Consider the following 20924-nt stretch of genomic DNA (forward strand, 5'->3'; position numbering starts at 1 on the left):
GCTCATAGGAAGCATGAGTAGGTTCAACAAATATGGTGGTCAAGAAGCTAGTAACTTTCTATGTATTAATATTCCAAGTGCTACAATTCCAGATGGACCTAATGGAGTGCTCAGATGCTTTGAATATCAGGTTCCAGAAATCTCAATTAGTTAAATGAATTGCAATTAATTAAGTTAAATATTGGCTAATTTCATTCTCTTATCTTCTTGTGTTGAATTAGTCTTCATTTATCTTCTTGTATGTGCATGGTGGGGAGCAGCACCTATAAGCATCCTCCTGTTTATTCTATGGCACATGAATAACTCTTCAGGCCACATCATTATCAGAGAAAAGAGGGAATACAGATCTCAAAAGTTAATGCAGTCATTAAGTAAAAACCCCAGCAGTATGCAGACATTTATGCTTCAAATTAAATTGTGCCCATTATCTAGATGTGTGAAAAACCATTAAAGTAATAGCTTGTTACCTTTGTATCCTTGTTCAGTCTCCCTGAGATCAATTTTAGTAATTGGTTTGAAATCAGTGTCCCATAACCGAATGCAACCATCTCTCCCTCCAGTGGCAAAACCTTCCTCACAAGCATACATACTAAAAATTCCAGCCTGTTAACCAATAGTATAACAAGTTTTAATGCTCTTTACAATCAAAATAAACACACAAAGCAAATTTTTATGAACAGACTCTTGTTCAAGGCTACAAACTGCTAGGCAGCAAAATGTTGTTCATCCAGAAAGCCAAACAGCAAACACAGGGGAATACTTTTATTTCAAGTGCTCCCACTTCGGTGGCTGATGTAGGGATTTTTGTACAAACAGCAGAGACATAGAACCTTAAATTTGATTTAGTTACTATTGCTACAAGGAGCAGTAAATAAATAATGGAACACTTAAAATAAATAGTTACCCAGAATAAGCAAAACCAAGCAAACAAGCCACACAAATATTCTTACAGGTGCGGAGGTGACTGAGATATTCTTTCATGATTTCAGTTCAGACATCAGCTGGAATCTGACAGGAACTGAAAGAGTGTCAATTCATTCTCTTCACTGAAAGGCAAGTTTCTGTTACAGTCTGAATTTCTTCCTCACTAGTGACAATGCCTCATGATTGATGACTGTGCTGTACTACACTGTAATAGCTCATGGAATGAATGCTGATTCAGTGCTCTATTAGGAAAGCCTCTTGGTGGAGAGACAAGATGAACTGCATGGAAATTAATAAAATGAAGAGAAGACCTCTGTTTTCAAAGTGGTTTTGTTCAATGTCTTAAATTAGTATTGGAAATGGGGCAAGAGAATGCATATTAGCCATAATTTATAGGAATGAAACTGGACACTATATACAAAGAGATTCTATTTAATCATTCTAATGGATCTAAATGAAGTTCTGCAAACAAAAGTTCTGCAAATATACTACAGTACATACAAATATACTGTTTGCCAAAGGTATTTCCATGTTATTGCAGTTGCACATTACCCCAACCTGGCAATCACACAATAGTTCTGCAGGTAGGACGTCCCACTGACTGCTTTCCTAAATGAGGGATTGCGTTTATAAATAGCAACTACACTCCTGAACGCTTAGATCTGATTTGAAGAGCTGCAGTGAATCTTGATGCACTGTCAGCATAACTGATTTGGGAGATCAGAACAAACTTAAGCTTGCAGTCCTCTTTCTAGAAACGTTTTAGAAGCAAACTATAGTGATAACTGTTAGATTTCACATCACTTTTCCTTTTGTTCCATGCTGGAATGCCGTTAGCCATGATCTTGTTTAAAACAGGAGTAGCCCTCAAATACATCTGAAACAAGATGTGAAAATCCTGCTGTGCCTTTGCTGCTGCAGCAAAGACATCAATTTGTTATATTAGACTGGTTAGGAATCTAACATGATCCTACACATCCCCCTTTCTCAGTAATTACAAATGCTCCAAACTAGGGGGCGTGTAATGAAGCCAGTTGGAGTAAACAGCCTTTGGAATGTGACTGGAGTGCAATTTGCAGATTAAACAGATTTACTGCACATTGAAGCTTTTATGTAGTCAATCTTCAGTGTTGGGAATTTTAGTAGTAAAATTCTATTTAAAATCAGATCATTTGCTTACCAACTATTTTTAAGTAAACTGATCATAACTAAAGCTACTCAATCTGTGAAACTTTAGATTTAGAAACATCTCTTCAGATTTAGTCTGCTTGGTTAAATCAATGCTATAAATATCAGCAGTTCTGCCAATATCAGTTTCAGCCCTAGCATCTGTTGACAATAATGAAGTATAACATTCCATATAAGTTCTTAATTGATGAGCAGTCTTAAGACATTATTTTGGCCTGAAACAGAAGATCATCTTTAGAATCACAGAATCATCTTTGTAGATGAGCCTTCAAGAAGTTTTGCCATTCAAGAAACAGTTCACTTGAAGAATTGATTTTAAAACCATGACTTACACTATGTGCTCCTTGAATTGTGCGGACTAAGTTTAGCCCTTTCCAAACATAGATGTCTCCATTTAAAGCACCAGAGTATGTGATATCTTCTTTTGCACATGCTAAACAAAGGATAGTTTGGAGATCTCCTGTTTTACCAAATATTCCTCTCTTTGCTGTCAGTGCATTTCCACACAACGTCCAAAACTGTGAAACAGAAATGGCATATTAGGAATAACTTCTGCGGAATATCTGTTTGCTCATATTAATGTGCAGATCTCACAGACGTACATCCTGGCCAGACACTTACATGACTCCTGCAGTCCCATCATAATTTCCATTACTCCAAAACCTTCCCACTTACCATGGACACCCCCAGGCAAGTGCAGTAAGTCTAAGAACAGAGCAAAATGATCAAACTGAGCAAGTGAGGCACAGTTCGGACTCACTATTGCTACACTTCCCTTCTCATTACCTCACTACCTTTCATCCTGTTTTGCTGGGGGCACCTGTCAATGCGCACTTTTTAAAGCCAAGAATGTGCCACTTCTCTGGTCTGCAAAACTCAAAATACAGCTACAGTTCTGAAGTGATAAAATACTTTATCTTAAAGAACTTATGTGCCTGAAGTAGACATTTCTGCCCTTTTCCGGTGCGCTGAGATAGGTCCTTCAAATATAGTTACATTTACAAAGAAACCATCTGTTGGATGGAGACTGCAAACGCTTGTATGTGAAACAACTCTCTCTGACAAGTGTACTAGGTTCTGTAAGTGTGGAATGGTGACTTTCTTGACTTCTCCACAGACACAGATCCTGAAGAAAAGAATGCAAGGCTGACTGTAAGAGTCAAGAGAATACATAGTTTGCCTTAGAAGGGTGTCTTCATTGGTAGGCTAGAAACACCACACTATTTCTTTCCGAATCAGAGTGCCTCTTTTTGTTTTAATAAACACAATTTAGCAAGCAGAGAGGATGGTTTGTGCTCTCTGTTCCCCCCAAAGATCAGAGCTTCCAGGAAAGGCAGAGTAAAGGGAATTTCAATTAGATGTGTAAGAGAAGTGCTAAAATATCCAGGCCTGCAGGCACTGGGGTGTTCTGGACACATGCAGAAGCAGAGGAAATCTATGGGGTGTAGCACAGTCCTGTCTGGACTTGCCAGCTCAGCTCTTTATAGTTGAGATCTATGCTCTGTGATCCATTGCACTGGAGAGATACAGTCAGGGACTGGACAGGAATACTGAAGTGCCTGACACAGATGCATAATGCCTGTCTCATTCCCACTTTATATGCCTACATCTTTTCATGGCTTTAAGATGAATTTTTAGGTTTTTCTCTTTGTCCTTCTATAAAATTCCTATAAAGCAGAATTCCATAAAATCCTTGGATGAAGCATTCTTATTTCAGATCCTTCTCTATTTCTAATTCACCTAAATTTTCCCTTTGCCTCTTAATAAGCCAGTTTATGAGAAGTCAGTGGGAATACTTCCTCTGTGGCTTGCTTTCTGTGAGCAAAACATATGCTCACCTCACTTCTGGTTAGCTGCAGCAGGACAAGAGAGCAGAGAGCCATGTAAGGAAAGGGGTGGAGGGAGGATCCTGGGCTCAGTGTGTGATTCCTTAGCATCCTTAGCTCCCAGGCTTTACCGCACCTTCTAATACCTGCTCAGCCAAAGAAGCCAACAGAACTGAAATGCTAAAGGAATAAATGGCACTATTCCCAAGTCCTAGACCCATTCTCGCAGTGATACAATTACTTCAGAGCTGTTCTTTTCCTTTGTTGCAAGTTAATTATCATGTTCTCACAGTCTTACAATGAATGGCAAGTATACAGACTACTGTTTGAGCACCCCTGGAGGGGAACATCAAATAATTTCCCCTCCACAGTTATTTATTGGGATTTTGCATCTATACATATCTACTTTGCCTGGTGTGATGCATTTCAGGGCAATTATGGCCACTTTAAACAGAACACAGGTGCCAAACAAAGACAGGTTTGGAAAACAGCTTGCAGAATACAACAGATGGTATCACTGCTGCCAAGCCCACCCACAGTTTGAAAGCAGTGGTGGTTTTAAGGGCACGAGCTTCTCAGTAACCAGAGCTAGAGATATTAACTGGTTTCCTAAACTTCTAGTTAAGCTCTTCCCACCCCAGTCATACGAAATAATTGCCATCTGTTAGGAAGGCTTTTGATGAAACAGGAGAAAAATAGAAACCTGCAGGGAATATTGGCAAACAGAAGGATTTTTTTCACAGGCACGAGGATGTTTTATCCCAAATTTACAGTATATACCTAGGTTCATATTTAAATTGCCAGAAATGGTGACTTAGAGTGAGCAAAGAGTGGGGCACTAGAGTTCTTGTCTATTCATCTCTCAGGTCTTGCTTACCTTCTCCATGGTATTCCTACAAGTACCAGTAGCATGACAGGCCAAATAGCAGTTCATTTAATCCATACTTTAACTTCATTCCTCCTGTACCTGTTCAGTGACCCTTTGTGGTGCTCAGTGAGAAAAAATTGATAGAGACTGAGACAATTCTGAGCCAATTGAAGTGGAATGGAGAGGGCAGAGAACCCCAAAATGACAAGTATGTAATGAGGAAAATGACCTCAAATGATCTTGTTAAGTGGATCTGCACCTCAGCTACTGCTGAGTGCCTAAACTGGCTTCAAAGAAAGTGTTGTTAAAAGTTCACAGAGTAAAGAAAGAAAAATACATATATGATGCTTTTTTATGTTTAAACCCTTGATCATATAATAGAACAAATTTCTTTTGTGGCATTTATTTTACTTTTAAAGATTAAACAGTAAAAGCTATTTACCTTTATGTGTTTTACTCCACAGCTGACAATTCTATTTGGTTGATATTGATCCCAGGAGATATCAAATATCTGTTAAGAAATACAGTAAGCTGATAATTGAAATTATAGAGCAATTGCATCTAGGCTCAGTTTGCTTTTGCCAATATTTAGGCATAATTTCTGCTCCAACATATTACTAACAATGAAAGAACACCATTTAGGTAAAGATTAAAGCAAATATGTAGGCTTCCTCACAGAGTTCTGTCAGCACATCTCATTCCTGCCTTTGCATACCAATGTATTCCAGCTCCAAAACATTATTGAATAAACACTATTTACTGTGTCAAGTAAAGTGGGAATTAATGGTGTGATTAGGGATGAAAGACTGGTGCATTCATCTTTACGCATTATTTTAAGTAGAAGGTACAGTATCTAATTTAACCTGGTTACCAAAGACCCCAGAGACAAAATGGGTGAATATCGTTTATCTGACTTGTTCAACAGAGTTAGAATAGAATTCTTCATTTTGGTGAGTCTCACATTTACATTTATAATGGTATGCATCAAAAAATGAAGTAAAAGGTCCTGTGTAGCTTACCAGAACAAACTCACAGTGTATTCTGCGGCTATGGGATTATGCCAAATGAAAAATATTCTATAAACTACGGAAACAAAAAGGTTGTATTTTGGCCCACATTTCCAACATGTCATTTTTAAACTTTGTACATCTGGCACTCAGCTTTTCAGTGTCCCAGCTGAAAACCAATGAGGTTCCACAATCATTAGTTACTTCAGGAAATGTAGGCCTGTACAGAAAGACAATGGGACTTTATGCTGCTTTTAGCTCAACAGCTCTTAAGTATAAATCACAAGAGAATTCTGATCTGTTTACACAAACAGATTGTCTTAAGCTTGCTCATCGCTAATTTTATACACCAGGAAGCACTGTCTTCCTACTGAATATTTATCTTCTTTATGAACATCAGGATTCACGGTACTTCAAGTATTATTTGTTTAAAAGTTTTAGAACACACAAGATATTTCACCTTCAGAAATGCTTTATGACTCCTGTACACCAAATCCTTGGAATCTGTGGCCCAATTAGAGACGCGTTCTTCCCCACTCCCTCTTCAGTGCAAAATCTCCCTTGGCTGGTTGTGAAAGTCTACTGGGATACTAAGAGTTTAGTGTTTCTTGCCTGTCCTGGGGTCTTCTGCTAATTCAGAACCTGATCTTGAACCTATTGACCTCAGCAGCAAAACTTCCACTGCTGTGACTGGGAAATTAATCAGTTCTGAAAGAGAAATTAGAACAAGGGCTAATAGTCTGTTGTGTTGTGAACATGGTAAGTAAAAATGAACCATCGGCTTTATTCAGATGACATACAAGATGCAGGTGGACTGTATGCATACACAAACTGTAAGGAAGGGTTTAGTCTGCTGCTTTGCATTTATAAATACTCCATCATGTGTAATAAAACATCATAAAACTCAATATTATAACATTCAAGCATGTTATAATATCACAACAAGGTTAGAATTTGTCAGAATGTGTCATTAATTTATGTTAAGGTATACATCCTTGTGCTTACATATGTTGAGGTGGTATTTTGCTTATGCTAAACCAGTTAAAACATTTCCTAATCCTGAATAATGTTCAAAACTCAAACCTGCTCAGGTCTCATATATATCAAAGTTAAGATCCTTTATCTGAAGTTAATAGACAGAAAAGGACTATTTATCCTAATTGTGTTTCTCCTACAGGTGACTGTCTAAAGCAAAAAGAAACCAGAGCTAATTAAACTTTCCCTCAGGATAAGCTGTCTTTCGGACATATTCAGAAAGAAGATGATCTTTGTCCATTGAACTAGCACTTCACATCTCATGTAGAGAGCTATAAATCATCCTAATCAGTGAGTTGCAAAGTGTTTCCTCCCTAGCCTTAGTAAACAGTCAGCACAAGAATCCATCAAATGCCTCTTTTACTACCACAGTGCTTTATGCTATTTCTGGCATAATGAGAAGAAATAAATGCCTTGGTCAGGATTTTAAAAGCCAGGCAGAATGATCCAAATTATCTTTGCATTAACCTGATACAAAGAAAAATGATTTTTAAAACACAAGACACAATTCAGTTCATACAATTACCCTGTCCGAATGGCCTGTAGCTGTCGCCAGTAGTTTTCCTCTCTTCCAGTCCCAAATACACACTGTGTTTTTGGCATCCAGTCCCACTGAAGCTAAACGCTAAGGAAAAACAACAGTAATCCAGTTAGCAGAAAACCAGCTCAAAGACCTCTTTACTGTAGCTCAGATTATTATGTGTACAAATTGATTTTCCCAACATGTGACCTGGGGTGAACTAAAAAGGAACCTTCAAGATACTCACATTTAACATTTACTCACTGCAGAAAGTGCCGAAAAGTCAAATCTATTCAAAAAAGTCAAGTTTTAATCTTGGATTACGAATGTTTCGAGTACAATTCTTACCATGAAGTATTTGGGGTGCTTGTTTCTGGTGCACACCATGGCAGCATTTTGATTTCTTAATCTGATAATAAAAGTGAACGGGAAATAGAAGCTCTATTTCCAACTACACTTTTGTTCATTGTGCTCATTTTATGGAGCTTTAGAATCACAATTAGATACACTTTTACTGATTGCCTTCTCCATTAGCTTAGTATAGCAAAATACCAGTTAAAGTAATTTAAATTATTACTTGTCAAATTAAAGTTATTAATTAAAATTATTATTAATTATTAATGAATTAAAATAATTATGTTAATGTTTTTATATCTCAGTAATACAAGAAAAAGAAAAGAACAAAATAAAATGGAAGGGAAAAGCTGGAGGGGAGGAGGTAGACTCCATGCACTAGCAAAGCATCCAAAGATCAATGGTTATCATGGAGGCTGTAGGTTCTCTTCCAGTGACTGTGCTCATTATGTCCAGCATTACATGATTTCCCCTAGAGCGTCCTAGTAGGTGAGAGGGTTCACCTGGGCTTTGCAGCCAGAGGTGATAGAACTGGGTTCATTATATGTACCAGTGCAAAGACTAAGCTAGTGCCAAATGTACTTCATCTGTATATACTGGATGTGGTGCCAAGGTATGTTGCATAGGGATGTATAACAGATAAGTGATGGATATGTTCAACATGTGTTAGTACAAAGAATGTGCCTGAGTGACTGGGAAGACAAGAGACTATTTTCATGGGAAACTATGTAGTAGCTCAGCAACACGACTTCTTAAACAGAGTTGTATCTGTGGTGCTGTGCTGCTTGTCCCTCGTTCTTCTCACTGTCCTGCCTAATAACTTCATCTCACAAGGAATTATCAGTCCAACTGAACTCCACAGCATTTTGCTCGGTTACAAGAAATCCTGCAATTCAAGACCATGCAATAAATGAAACCTTTCTTTTTGACTCAGAGACAAAGATCAGCAGATGAACCTTCTGGTCCGAATGGATGTATGTTTCAGAGATAACACCAACCAGATCTTTTCCTTCAAGATTTGCCTCAAGAAGATGACTTGCAAACTGCATCCCTTCAACTGGATTTCCTTCAACTAAATGTCTGCTATTTTTGGCTCAAATTTTCAATAGGCAAATTGTTTAAAGTCTGGAGACATATTTGATAATATAAAAGGACTGAGCCAGCAAAGAAAACAGGTACGATCACTAGATACTGCCCTAAAATGCTGTATTAGAAAAAATACTCACTGCAGTAAGGCCAACAACTACTGCACAACTGTAAGATCATCATTCATAAAGAAACAGAAGGTTCCAGTTTTCACTCTGTAGCAAAATAATTCAGAGACCAGGTACTCCATGCCTTTTCACACCATTTCTAAGTGTAAAAACATAGAGTACATCTTCCTTCTTAAGGGAGCCGCTATCAAAAGCCTCTGGTCTAAATGCAGTGAATACACATGCGCCCTTCACTGTCCCCTCAGTAGTTACAATTCCTTTATTTTAGAGCAATGAAAGAGATCTCTTCAGACTTTGGTTTCATGAGAGCTGACAATAGGCATTATGTCTAAGGCAATATTTGAACTCTGCCTAGTGAATAATGTATAACCAACATCCTACCAGCAAATGTACTAAACAATATGGTATTGTTGTGGTTTAAGACCAGCCAGGCAGCCTCTCTCTCACTCCCCCCCTTTCTCCCCCTGCTTCCGGGGGGATGAGGAGGAGAACCGAAAGACTGTAACTCCCATGGGTTGAGATAAGAGCAGCCCAGTAACTAAGGTATAACACAAAACCACTACTGCTACCACCAATAATAATAATGATGAAGGGAAATAACAAGGGAGAGAACACAACCGCTCACCACCCGCCGACTGATACCCAGCCCGACTGAGCAGTGATCTAGCCCTTCTGGGTAGCTGCCCCCAGTTTATATACTGGGAATGACATGCTGTGGAATGGAATAGCTCTTTGGTTAGTTTGGGTCAGGTGTCCTGTCTCTGCTTCTTCCTGGCTTCCCCTCCTCCCTGGCAGAGCATGAGACTCACAAAGTCCTTGGTCAGAGTAAACATTACTGAGCAGCAACTAAAAACATCGGTTTTATCAGCCCTGTTCCCAGGCTGAAAGTCAAAACCACAGCACTGCACCAGCTACTAAGGAGAAAAACGACTGCTACTGCTGAACCCAGGACAGTTATTAATGAAAAACAAAACCAAAAAACCCCAAACAATAAAAAGCAAACCAACAAACCCAACAACGAGTCAAAAAACTATTTACAGACTTATTCCACAAGTTCCTCTGAGCCCAGTCTACTTCTGTATTGTCTTTCACTGGAATAGAGTTGCCTCAGGTCTTGTTAAATCAAACTGTGTGAGAATATACTGCAGGAACCCACAAGACACCAAGTAGTCAGAACAGTTTATTATGATACAGGATCACAGAAACAACCAGATTGGAAAAGCCCTTTAAGCTTGTCCAGTCCAACCATTGCCAGCACTGCCAAGGCCACCACTAACCCATGGCACTGAGGCCTCGTCTCCACGGGGTGTGAACCCTTGCAGGGACGGTGACTCCAGCCCTGCCCTGGGCAGCCTGTTCCAATGCCTGAGCACAGCCTGTTTGAAGACTCTTCATATGTGAGTCTTTGCAATGGTAGGTAAAGGTAGGTTCAAAAACTTGGGGGTTCTATCACTAGATGTGAATGAACCCCCAAGTTTTTCTCTCTCAGATGTGTCCTGAATATCTGCATTTAACCTTGGACAACATGCTTGGTTATTAGACATATGGTAAAGAAGGAAAAAGAAAATCAAATATAGGAAAGAATAAATTTGCTCCTGTCAGTTACAGCATAAAAATCTTACTTTCCAGAAAGGCCTATTATTGTAGAAAAGGAAGTTTGCTCTGCCCTTAGCAATCTACACCCACCCAGGGGCTTGGATGTACTGATCAAAACACAGGATATTTTTCATGGAACCTTCACCAATTGCAACTTTTTCTCACCTCTTTTATGCTGTTCACCATGGAAACCATGGCAGCACTTACAGCATCTTTTAGATTCATGGTGTGAACGTCATCAGACCTGAACTGCAGCTATCAGTCAGGAAATTACCATTAGTGGGGTAGATGGACAGTGAAAGTCCATGGGGAAATGGAGGAATATTTGAGATTCTCTTTTCACATATGTCTGCTGAGGAAGGTGGCAGAAAAGTGCTAAATGCTGGATTTCCTTTTTGGTTGAACACTGACACTTTTAGTCCTCCTTCTGCAAGAGAATCTGACAGAATTCTGTGGGGGAATTCACAGAAGAAAATATCTGCCAAGTAGTTTATGCACATGGAAATGAAACAATTCTTTTTAAATCTACACAGATTTGGAAGATCTGGATAAAGAAGCCAACTGCTACCTAAGGCCAAACATAGAAATGTATCTGTGTATTGTGGCACTGCACCCCTCGTTCCGTTGAAAAAATCACATTTTTGGGAAGCACACCAAAGAGTTCATCGAAAATAACTCAGAAAGAAACTGAAGTATACAATTTTGGTGAAATACTTCAATAGGAAAGACATCAGCTCTGTAGGTAATTCCACAAAGGGTGGATATTGGTCCTTTTAAGGAGAAACTGCAGTTAATGCTTAATTCAACAAAAACCACTTTTAATTCCAGGCAAACTGACAACTCTTTGTTAAACATTTGAACCAAGTGCAGCTTCTCTCCTGCCAAATGTAATCTCTTGGTCACACACAAAAAGACCAAAGTGAAATACCTGGTTTTAAATAGCAACAGGTCTGCAGGATATTTAGCTTCCACCTGTACTATTAAAATACAGTTTTAAATACAGGTAATGCGCAAAATGGGAAATTTACTCAAAATATATTTGTCTCCAAATTTAAATCTGCATTGAAGGTACATAAAAGAACATACACAGTGATAGGACAAGGGGTGATGAGTTCAAACTTAAACAGGGGAGATTCAGGTTAAATATAAGGCAGAAGCTCTTCCCTGTGAGGGTGCTGAGGCGTCCCTGTGAGGGTGCCCAGGGAAGCTGTGGCTGTCCCATCCCTGGCAGTGTTCAAGGCCAGGTTGGACACAGGGGCTTGGAGCAAGCTGCTCCAGTGGAAGGTGTCCCTGCCCGTGGCAGGGGTTGGAACTGGAGGAGCTTTAATTAGGTCCTTTCCACCTCAAACCATTCAATGATTCTATGAAGTAAAGGAAGCTGTAAGCTATTCCCTCATTTAAGATGCATACTGATCTTCTCCTGTATTATAAAAGATAACAAATCCTGTCTACTCTCCATTACCCAGTCTGTGGTCAATCATTCCAGAGAAGCACTCCAGAAACAACTAAGCTATCTCCATGCAGCGTCAGCTGAAGTACAGCGGGGAGTAATACTTCAAAACTAATTCATCTGAATGCCTCAGACAGACACCCAGAGATCCTGGCACAAGAGAAGCTGATTAACTTGGCTAAAATACAGAGGCAGTGTCAGTATCTGAGCCATGTTAAATGCATGGACTGGAGCTGTGCAGCACCCAGCACAGCAGCGACCCTTGGAAGCAGAGCTGGGCACACTGGAGTGGGATGAAGCCCACTGTCTGCACAGGATCCAGCTCAGGTAGAGAAGCACAGTAAGCCAGGCTTTTCCTCAGGCTGCTTACATTTAGAAAGTGGACAGCTGACAGAGTGAGCAGAGAAAATACATTTCTTACAGCATCTATACTTTACATGCTTGTTGAATTTATTCATGATTTGGGGCTAAAATAAAACCCTTTCTTGGGTATTAACAGACATTCAGCATAAAAGAATGAAAGGTATGCTTTGGAAGGCAAGGTGCACACAATGTATGTGAAGTCTGCTTTGTTCTGTCACAAGATGCCAGCTCCCTTGGGTGTGCTGACTAAAGAAACTGGACCTGCTAGCAGCAATGAGTTCCAAATACTCAGTCTTTCTACCATGCCCTTTAATTTTGGTGCAGCACATCAGCTTCTTCTGCAAAGGCAGAAAGAGCAGTAAAAAGCCAAGTTACATCATCCATATTTATGATTTGCAGCCTTGGGCTTTCTCCAGATCTGAGCAAATTTGTATTTCCAGAATAAACAGCAACTTCTCCAGCACGTCCAGAAGCAGAACTTTGCTGTTTTGCAGGGTCAACATAGGAATGAGTTCAGGTTTTCATTAGAGCAAGGATTTTCAGAAGAGCCTTTACCTCACACTGACTGGGCTCTTCAAGGCATCTTTATTCCCATTTGGTGCTTAAAAATGTTTAAAAACTAAAGAAGTTTATCCACCGGTCTTATAAAGTTAAAAATGAGGAAAAAAATTAAGAACAGGTATTTATAGAATCATAGACTCATAGAATAGTTAGGGTTGGAAAGGACCTTAAGATCATCCAGTTCCAACCCCCTGCCATGGGCAGGGACACCTCACACTAAACCATGGCACCCAAGGCTCTGTCCAGCCTGGCCTTGAACACCGCCAGGGATGGAGCATTCACAACCTCCCTGGGCAACCCATTCCAGTGCCTCACCACCCTCTCAGTAAAGAATTTCTTCCTTAGATCCAATCTAAACTTCCCCTGTTTCAGTTTGAACCCGTTACCCCTTGTCCTGTCACTACAGTCCCTAGTGAAGGGTCCCTCCCCACCATCCTTGTAGCCCCCTTCAGATACTGGAAGCTGCTCTGAGGTCTCCACGCAGCTTCTCTTCTCCAGGCTGAACAGCCCCAACTTTCTCAGCCTATCTCCATACAGGAGGTGCTCCAGCCCCTGATCATCCTCGTGGCCTCCTCTGCACTTGTTCCAACAGTTCCATGTCCTTTTTATGTTGAGGACACCAGAACTGCACACAATGCTCCAAGTGAGGTCTGAATGAACAATATCTTATCTTTTGCTGCCAAAAGAAAGACTAGGGATAATGTGGGCCCTCTTTGGAAGGAAACAGGAGAACTGGCTACCCCTGGTTTGTAGAAGCCTGAAGTTCTCAATGAGTTCTTTGCCCCAGTCTTCACTGGCAAATGCTCTGACCACGCTGCTCAAGTCAAAAAGGCCACATGTAAGGACTGTGAAAATGAAGACCTTAGGTCCATTGTAGGAGAGGATCAGGTTCGAGATCATCTGAGGAACCTGAATGTGCACAAGTGCATAGGACCTGATGAAATCCATCTGTGGGTCCTGAGGGAACTGGCAGATGTAGCTGCTAAGCCACTTTCCATCCTATCTTGAAAAATCATGGCAGTCAGCTGAGAAAAGGAAATATAATCCCTATTTTCAAGAAGTGGAAAGCTGAAGACCTGGGATACTAGAGACCAGTCAGGGGCTTGGGGCAACCTAGTCCAGAGGAAGGTGTCGCTGTCCATGAGAGGGATTGGAACTGGATGATCTTAAGGTCCTTTCCAACCCAAAGCAGTCTGTGATTCTATGATTCTAAAAAATATTAGAGCAACAGTAATTTTGTTCTGTTGATTGGAGGGTTTTCTCATCTGCTGTTTTTCATTTCACAATTCCCAGGAACACCTTTTCCTTTAATTAGAATTGGCACAAGAGATTTCAGAGGAAATGGCTTTACTTTAAGAAAACTGGAGGAAAAAGGTGAAAAACTAGGCTTAAAATAGAAAGCTAGTTACAGTTTTTAATGGGGAAATATCATCCATAGTGCTGTTAGCAATTCAAGTTACCCAATGCTTTTTAGATGTGTTAAAGGCAACTGCTTACGTTGATGTCCCTAATTTCAGACTAATCTTTAGATAATGTGCAATAAAAAGTACTTTTGCTTCATCTGAAAATACATTTTATGAACTGCATGGCCATTTCTGATCTCAAAAAGAGTAATAAAAACACTGTGTGGTCAGTGGAAGAGTAGCTGGGAATTACAATAAAGCACTCTCAATAGACAGCTACCTATCTAGCACATGATTTTAAGAACACCACCTAAAGGCAGTTTGCCCTCTTGGGATGCAATTGAGACACACAAGTAAATACAAACCCCAATAAGTATCTGTGTGGATTCAATAAGGATCCAGGTATCAGCTCTAAGCATTCCTAGAAATAACTCCAGCAACCAGCTATGAAGTATGACCACAGTAAGGACAGAATTTTACAGATAGATATTTATAAAACTATGAATAGGAGCTATTTCTCAGGTTTATGTGGACTGTAGATCTATTTCCCTCCTACTTCATTGACAACTGAGTGATTTTAATGGTTTGCCTCCAGGGAGGAAAATAGAAAAATCGATGTGTTTAGCTGTGAATACCTCATCATTAACTTGTATTTTAATTTTTGTCTCAAATTACAATATAATCTAATCACATTGTACAAAGCCACACACTCAGTGCCCTAACCCCGTTATACAACTGACTGTGCACCCCAGTCAAGGAGACTCGCCCAGCAGTGAGATTGCTGAAGTTCCTGTGCCAAAAAAACTGCACAGTTGTGAGGCCTTTGCCAGGAACTGATCTCTTTGAGCAGCAGGCGACAAAAATGTGGGGAAGCTCTGACATTTGAGCCACAGCGGGCCATTTCTTCTGTGGATATTTGTCCATCACCCAATGCTTCCATTTGACTTGAATGTTAGGTGGTGATTTTCATCTCAAAAATACCTTCTTTGAAAGAGCTGTATTTGCAGACCTTGCATTCCCCATCCCTGGAAGTGTTTGGATGGGGCTTGGAGCAAGCCGCTCTAGTGGAAGGTGTCCCTGCCCATGGCAGGGGGTTGAACTGGATGAGCTTTAAGGTCTCTTCCAACCCAAACCAGCCTGGGATTCTATGATTAACAATTGAACTGTAATAGGGGTTTCAGCACTACAGCCATATAGCTTCCTAAACACAAAACAGAATCATACTATGTATCACAGTATCACAGTATGTTAGAGATTGGAAGGGACCTCAAAAGATCATCTAGTCCAATCCCCCCGCCAGAGCAGGAACACCTAGATAAGGTTACACAGGAATGTGTCCAGGCGGGTTTTGAATGTCTCCAGAGAAGGAGACTCCACAACCCCCCTGGGCAGCCTGTTCCAGTGTTCCGTCACCCTCACTGAGAAGAAGTTTCTTCTCAAGTTTAAGTGGAACCTCTTGTGTTCCAGTTTGTACCCATTACCCCTTGTCCTATCATTGTTTGCCACTGAGAAGAGCCTGGCTCCATCCTCGTGACACTCCCCCTTTATATATTTATATACACTAATAAGGTCACCCCTCAGTCTCCTCTTCTCCAAACTATAGAGACTCAGCTCCCTCACAGTCTTTCCTCATAAGGGAGATGCTCGACTCCCTTCATCATCTTTGTCGCCCTGCGCTGGACTCTCTCCAGCAGGTCCCTGTCCTTCTTGAACTGAGGGGCCCAGAATTGGACACAATATTCCAGATGCGGTCTCACCAGGGCAGAGTAGAGGGGAAGGAGGACCTCTCTCGACCTACTGACCACCCCCCTTCTAATACACCCTAGGATGCCATTGGCCTTCTTGGCCACAAGGGCAGAGTGTTGGCTCATGCTCATCCTGCCGTCCACTAGGTCCCCCAGGTCCCTCTCCCCTACACTACTCTCTAACAGGTCGTTCCCCAGCCTATATTGGAACCTGGGGTTGTTCCTGCTCAGATGCAGGACTCTACACTTTCCCTTGTTATATTTCATCAAGTTTCTCCCTGCCCAACTCTCCAGCCTGTCCAGGTCTCGCTGGATGGCAGCACAGCCTTCTGGCGTGTCAACCACTCCTCCCAGCTTAGTGTCATCAGCAAACTTGCTGACAGTACACTCAATTCCCTCATCTAAATCATTGATGAATATATTAAATAATACTGGTCCCAGTACTGACCCTTGAGGCACTCCACTAGATACAGGCCTCCAACTAGACTCCGCCCCATAGACTACAACTCTCTGGCTTCTGTCCTTCAGCCAGTTCGCAGTCCATCTCACTACCTGATCATCCAGGCCACACTTCCTCAGTTTAGCTATGAGGATAAAAAAAAATATTTTGTAACAAGAAGATGCATTTATTAAGTCAAAGCACCTTCACTTCCCCAATGGGAGTGTCCATCAACAGGAGCATTGTGTAGCCAGAACTGGAGTTTCAAAAAGCTGTACCTGAAATTACCTGAAAGTGAAACAGGCAGCAGGAATTGTTATTACCTGGGGCTTCAAATCCCCTGAGCAGTAACATGCTGGACAGCCTGTCAGCTGAAGCTGTAAGAAAGCAGGAACGCCTCTTATCTGAAGTGCCCAGTCATTGGACCTGCCCTACAGCTGGAGCTGTGACATCCATCAGCCCGGGCTGCACACCTAGCACAGGCTGAACAGGACAGCACCTCCTCTCTGTAGCCTTCACGAGGGAGAGCCAAGCTGATCTGTACTCCGAGGCAGTTGCAGGCAGAACTGTCCTCAACAAGGAGCTCTGAGCAGCAAAGAGCCCTCTCTCTTCCCTCAGGGATTAAATCCATGCCAAGTGCCTCTGTCTGCACAGAGGGGTCTCTTCTAGTTTCATTTCCGAGGACAGACCTCCTGCAGCAGGCAGGCGGATATGGGCATGGCAGTGTGGACATCTCCTCCGCACCGCGCACGCCCCTGCTCTGGCAGCCCGGAGGCCCCGGGCAGGGCAGCGCAGGGCAGGGCCGAGCCTCTCGGGGTTTCCGGTCAGACCCCGCCGCCGCCGCCGCGCACCACCCACATCGCAAAGACGGTAGGAGGCCCTAGCCTCCGGTGCACAGCATTTCCCATGTGTGTCTTCCAGAATCAGAAACCAAACGAAATTCACGCCATAGAGGAAGAAGATATACAAACCTGGCCATCTGAATCAAAAGCTAAGCAGGCAACTCCATGTGTATGTGCATCCTTGAGGACAGACACAGTCTGTACACGGTAGGAGTCCCAGATGCAGATGTAAGGGTCCTTCCCCACCTGTCCTGTAGCTACTAAGGTTTTATCCGGGTGAACTGCAAGGCTGAAAAAGAATACAGGTGAAGTTATAATACACTGAGTCAGTAAAATAGTATAAAATACAACAAATTAATTACAATATAACCATATGTTTTAATTCTCAAAACCTTCAGTTCCTTTTGGTTTATCAGAATGACCATAAAATCCATCTTCTAAACTTAGTTTATCCAACTATTTACTTCAAATAATGTTTTACTGAGACCAACATGGCTAGTGCAGGATACAACTTATCATGTAATAATATTTTAACTGGAAAATTGTACGAAAACATAGCCAGAGAATTTCTGAATACTTCTGGTTAAGAAGCTGCATAAACACAGGCTTTTATGTTAGTCTTTCATGGCTTTATATAGTCAGTGGATGAGTTTCTACAATTTATTCCTCTTTTACACATCAGCTCGAACATTCTGAAATAAGGACCAGTGGCTAAGTAATAGATACATTTCACTATGAAAAGTACATGCAAGAAACACATCTTCACATGTTTAAACACAGTAACCTTGGAAGAGACAGAGAAATATATTGTTTCTTCTATACTTGAACAATGACATATGTATTTTCAGATCCTTTAGTTACTGCTGCCTAAGGAGAGGTAAAATTGACTGTACCTTTATCAGTTTACCCCATTTTCTCTAACAGCCAGCTAGAAACGGTACTTTGCACAACAACTGTCACATTGAGCAGTATTTCTACGGCTTAAATTCCAGAAAGGTGCCAGAGTTGCAAACACTGTTTCTGGTTTTCAGCTATTAACTCCATAAGCATCCAGAAAGCTTGCTTTGACAATGAAAATGACATTTATTAAACATTCTCTGTGGTATTTGCACAGAGCTGTGGTACTGCAAGTTGCGCTCTGATGGAGGCAATATTAGCAGAATCCAACTGTATGTCTGTTCACAATCCTTCAGAGGTCTGAAAACCTCCACAGAATCCTTCTCACACCCCATTTAAGTATGAACACTAACATTTACTTCCATTTTGTTGTGTTGGGAGCATTTCTCTTGGATGTCAAACATTTTCTGGAACAAAGCAGCAGCATCATTTCAAAATAAACCATAAAATTCTGTTTTCCTCTTCATGCGTAACAGATTTTCATTGGAGCACAGAAGACAAAAGGCTGCCATTTAGCAAACTTCACCCCACAGTAACAAGAGGAGTACGGGCTATCGGTGGTGGCACCGTACCAGCAGCTCCTCTTTGCAATTACTCTCAGCTATTGTCAAGCTGCTCTTCAGCCCTTGCGGTATTTTCTCACAAACCCCCAAGGATCTGGTTTGAAAATCTAGCTTGGGGATGTTAATAATAAAAACCCACCCTAAGGAAATCTGAACACAAAGACGGTTTGACACCGCTAGCCAGGAAAGCAATCTGAACAACATCTGAGCGAGCTGCAGATAGCGCAAGGACAAATATCCTATCAATAAACTGACATTCAACAGATGGCTTAGGGAAGCTGAGGGTTTCTGCTATCCCAGGAGTAGACAACACTAATTACTAGAATGCATCAAAAAACTTGAGGACATTTCACAAATGCATGCATTCAATTTTTCATGTTAAAGAATAATTCATGCAGAAAGAACACAATGCCCAGTAAAACTGCTTGAACTGCTCCTGCATTTGCTCATTCTTCTTCTTCTTCACAGGCTTGGATTCTACATTATACTGTGTGTCAAGTGGTTCACCTCAATTCTAAACCTGGAAGGGAAATAAAGGATGACTCCACCATACTTAAGCTGTGATACCTATAATTACGTTAGAATACTTTTCTTCATTAAGAACCAGATTGAACAGATTAATTGGGCTTTTCTATCTCACTGCTAGAGCAGAACTGCAGCTTAATTACATCTACCCCTGCTTTGTACAGTTCAGTTTTCACATACTAGAACTTCTTTTACATTCCCGTTCCTGCATATAAGGTTAAGAACATCTCCTACAACATAAACATGTCTGTACTGAACGTATCTGTTATTTGTTTTATCCTTTCTGATGCATGAAGTCAACTAGTGGGGGAGCTAAAATTAGGAACTAATATCAATTTTTGGCACCTAAATAAGCAGTCTGGTCTTTCAGAACCACTGAGGACATTCATCTCCTGCTAACAGCCTTTACAATGCACTACGACCGCCTACATTCAGTCTGGCTCTTAGATAACCAAGTGCTTATTTTTGGCAGACAGAACAGTGGGTTACATGAGTCCAATTTCAAGAACAAAACTCAGATACCTGTATATATGATTTACATGTTTCTTACATATTAAAATATTAAAATTGTATGTCCATAGTATATACCATGTATCTGTTGTATGGGTCACTTCCTGTCTTCATGTTGTGTGATTTATGCTGAAATCGGTTCCCCAAACTTCCCTGCCTTTTAAGATGAGTATGAACTTCTTTGCTTGTGTTTTGCATTTAGGTGCATTTATTTGACCTTTCTAAGCAAATATCCTGTATCTACACCATTTATAACAATATAACATCACTATTTGCACCACTGGAAAGTACTGAAACACTATGATATCAGTGCAACATGAAAATATGATTAGAATAGGGGATCAAACATGAAAATACAATTAGAATTAGGGAATCAAACACCAGCAGTTCATGGTGTAGAAAAATATTACTAAAGAATTACTTTCTATTCCTTTCAACAGGAAGAACATCTAGAAACACAATCCTTATGCAACCAGACAATTTTCTGCAAGTCACAGGCAACAGCTCTGCAGATACCTGTCTGAGACACATCAGTGTACAACAGAGCTGTTCAGCTAAAGGGAATGGCTGGACCATTGCAGGCTTCACATCTCCAAGCAAGTCATAATTTCTCCACTCCCACAGCCCCACCACACAACTTTTTCACCCAGATTTTCCACAATGAGAACATCAGCCATTGGAATCATGTCCCAAGGATTCCCCAGTGTTGGAAATATATAAGATTTGGCTGGACAGGGTGCTGAGACAGCTTGTCTAGACTGTGCTTTTGCCAAGAACGGTTGGACCACATGATCACTGAGGTCCCTTCCAACCTGATATTCTACGATTCTATGATCTTAAAACCATGAGCATTTCTCTTAGATGTAATTCACGTAATTCCCATGCTTTTCCCATAAGCACACTATATACATTATAGTAGCAATGGCTTTACTATGAGTGAGCAGTGAGAGCAGGGTTGCTCTATGAGGAAAGATAAGCAGGGAACCAAAGACAGCCATGGCAGCACATGCAGTGCTGCACTGACCAGGCTGTATTCCCACAAGATCCGAGAGGAGCGGGCAGAAGAAATCTCAGAAGAAAAGGGAAAAAGAAGT

The 20924-nt window shown here is 41.0% G+C and overlaps 1 protein-coding gene across 2 annotated transcripts in view; it reads right to left on the reverse strand.

The window, feature by feature from the left end:
- The window catches only part of EML6 (EMAP like 6), a gene marked incomplete at both ends in the record, with an annotated part of 119856 nt that overhangs the window by 64905 nt on the left and 34027 nt on the right, over positions 1-20924 (reverse strand). For both annotated transcript variants that reach the window (XM_080616309.1, XM_080616308.1), the window contains 5 exons: positions 468-603; positions 2445-2630; positions 5249-5317; positions 7375-7473; positions 17465-17624. In XM_080616309.1, coding sequence (XP_080472435.1) covers positions 468-603; positions 2445-2630; positions 5249-5317; positions 7375-7473; positions 17465-17624 — 650 coding nt within the window. The remainder of the gene's footprint in view (positions 1-467; positions 604-2444; positions 2631-5248; positions 5318-7374; positions 7474-17464; positions 17625-20924) is intronic.

This window comes from Psittacula echo, assembly GCF_963264785.1.
Source record: "Psittacula echo genome assembly, chromosome: 4".
Lineage (NCBI taxonomy): Eukaryota > Metazoa > Chordata > Aves > Psittaciformes > Psittacidae > Psittacula > Psittacula echo.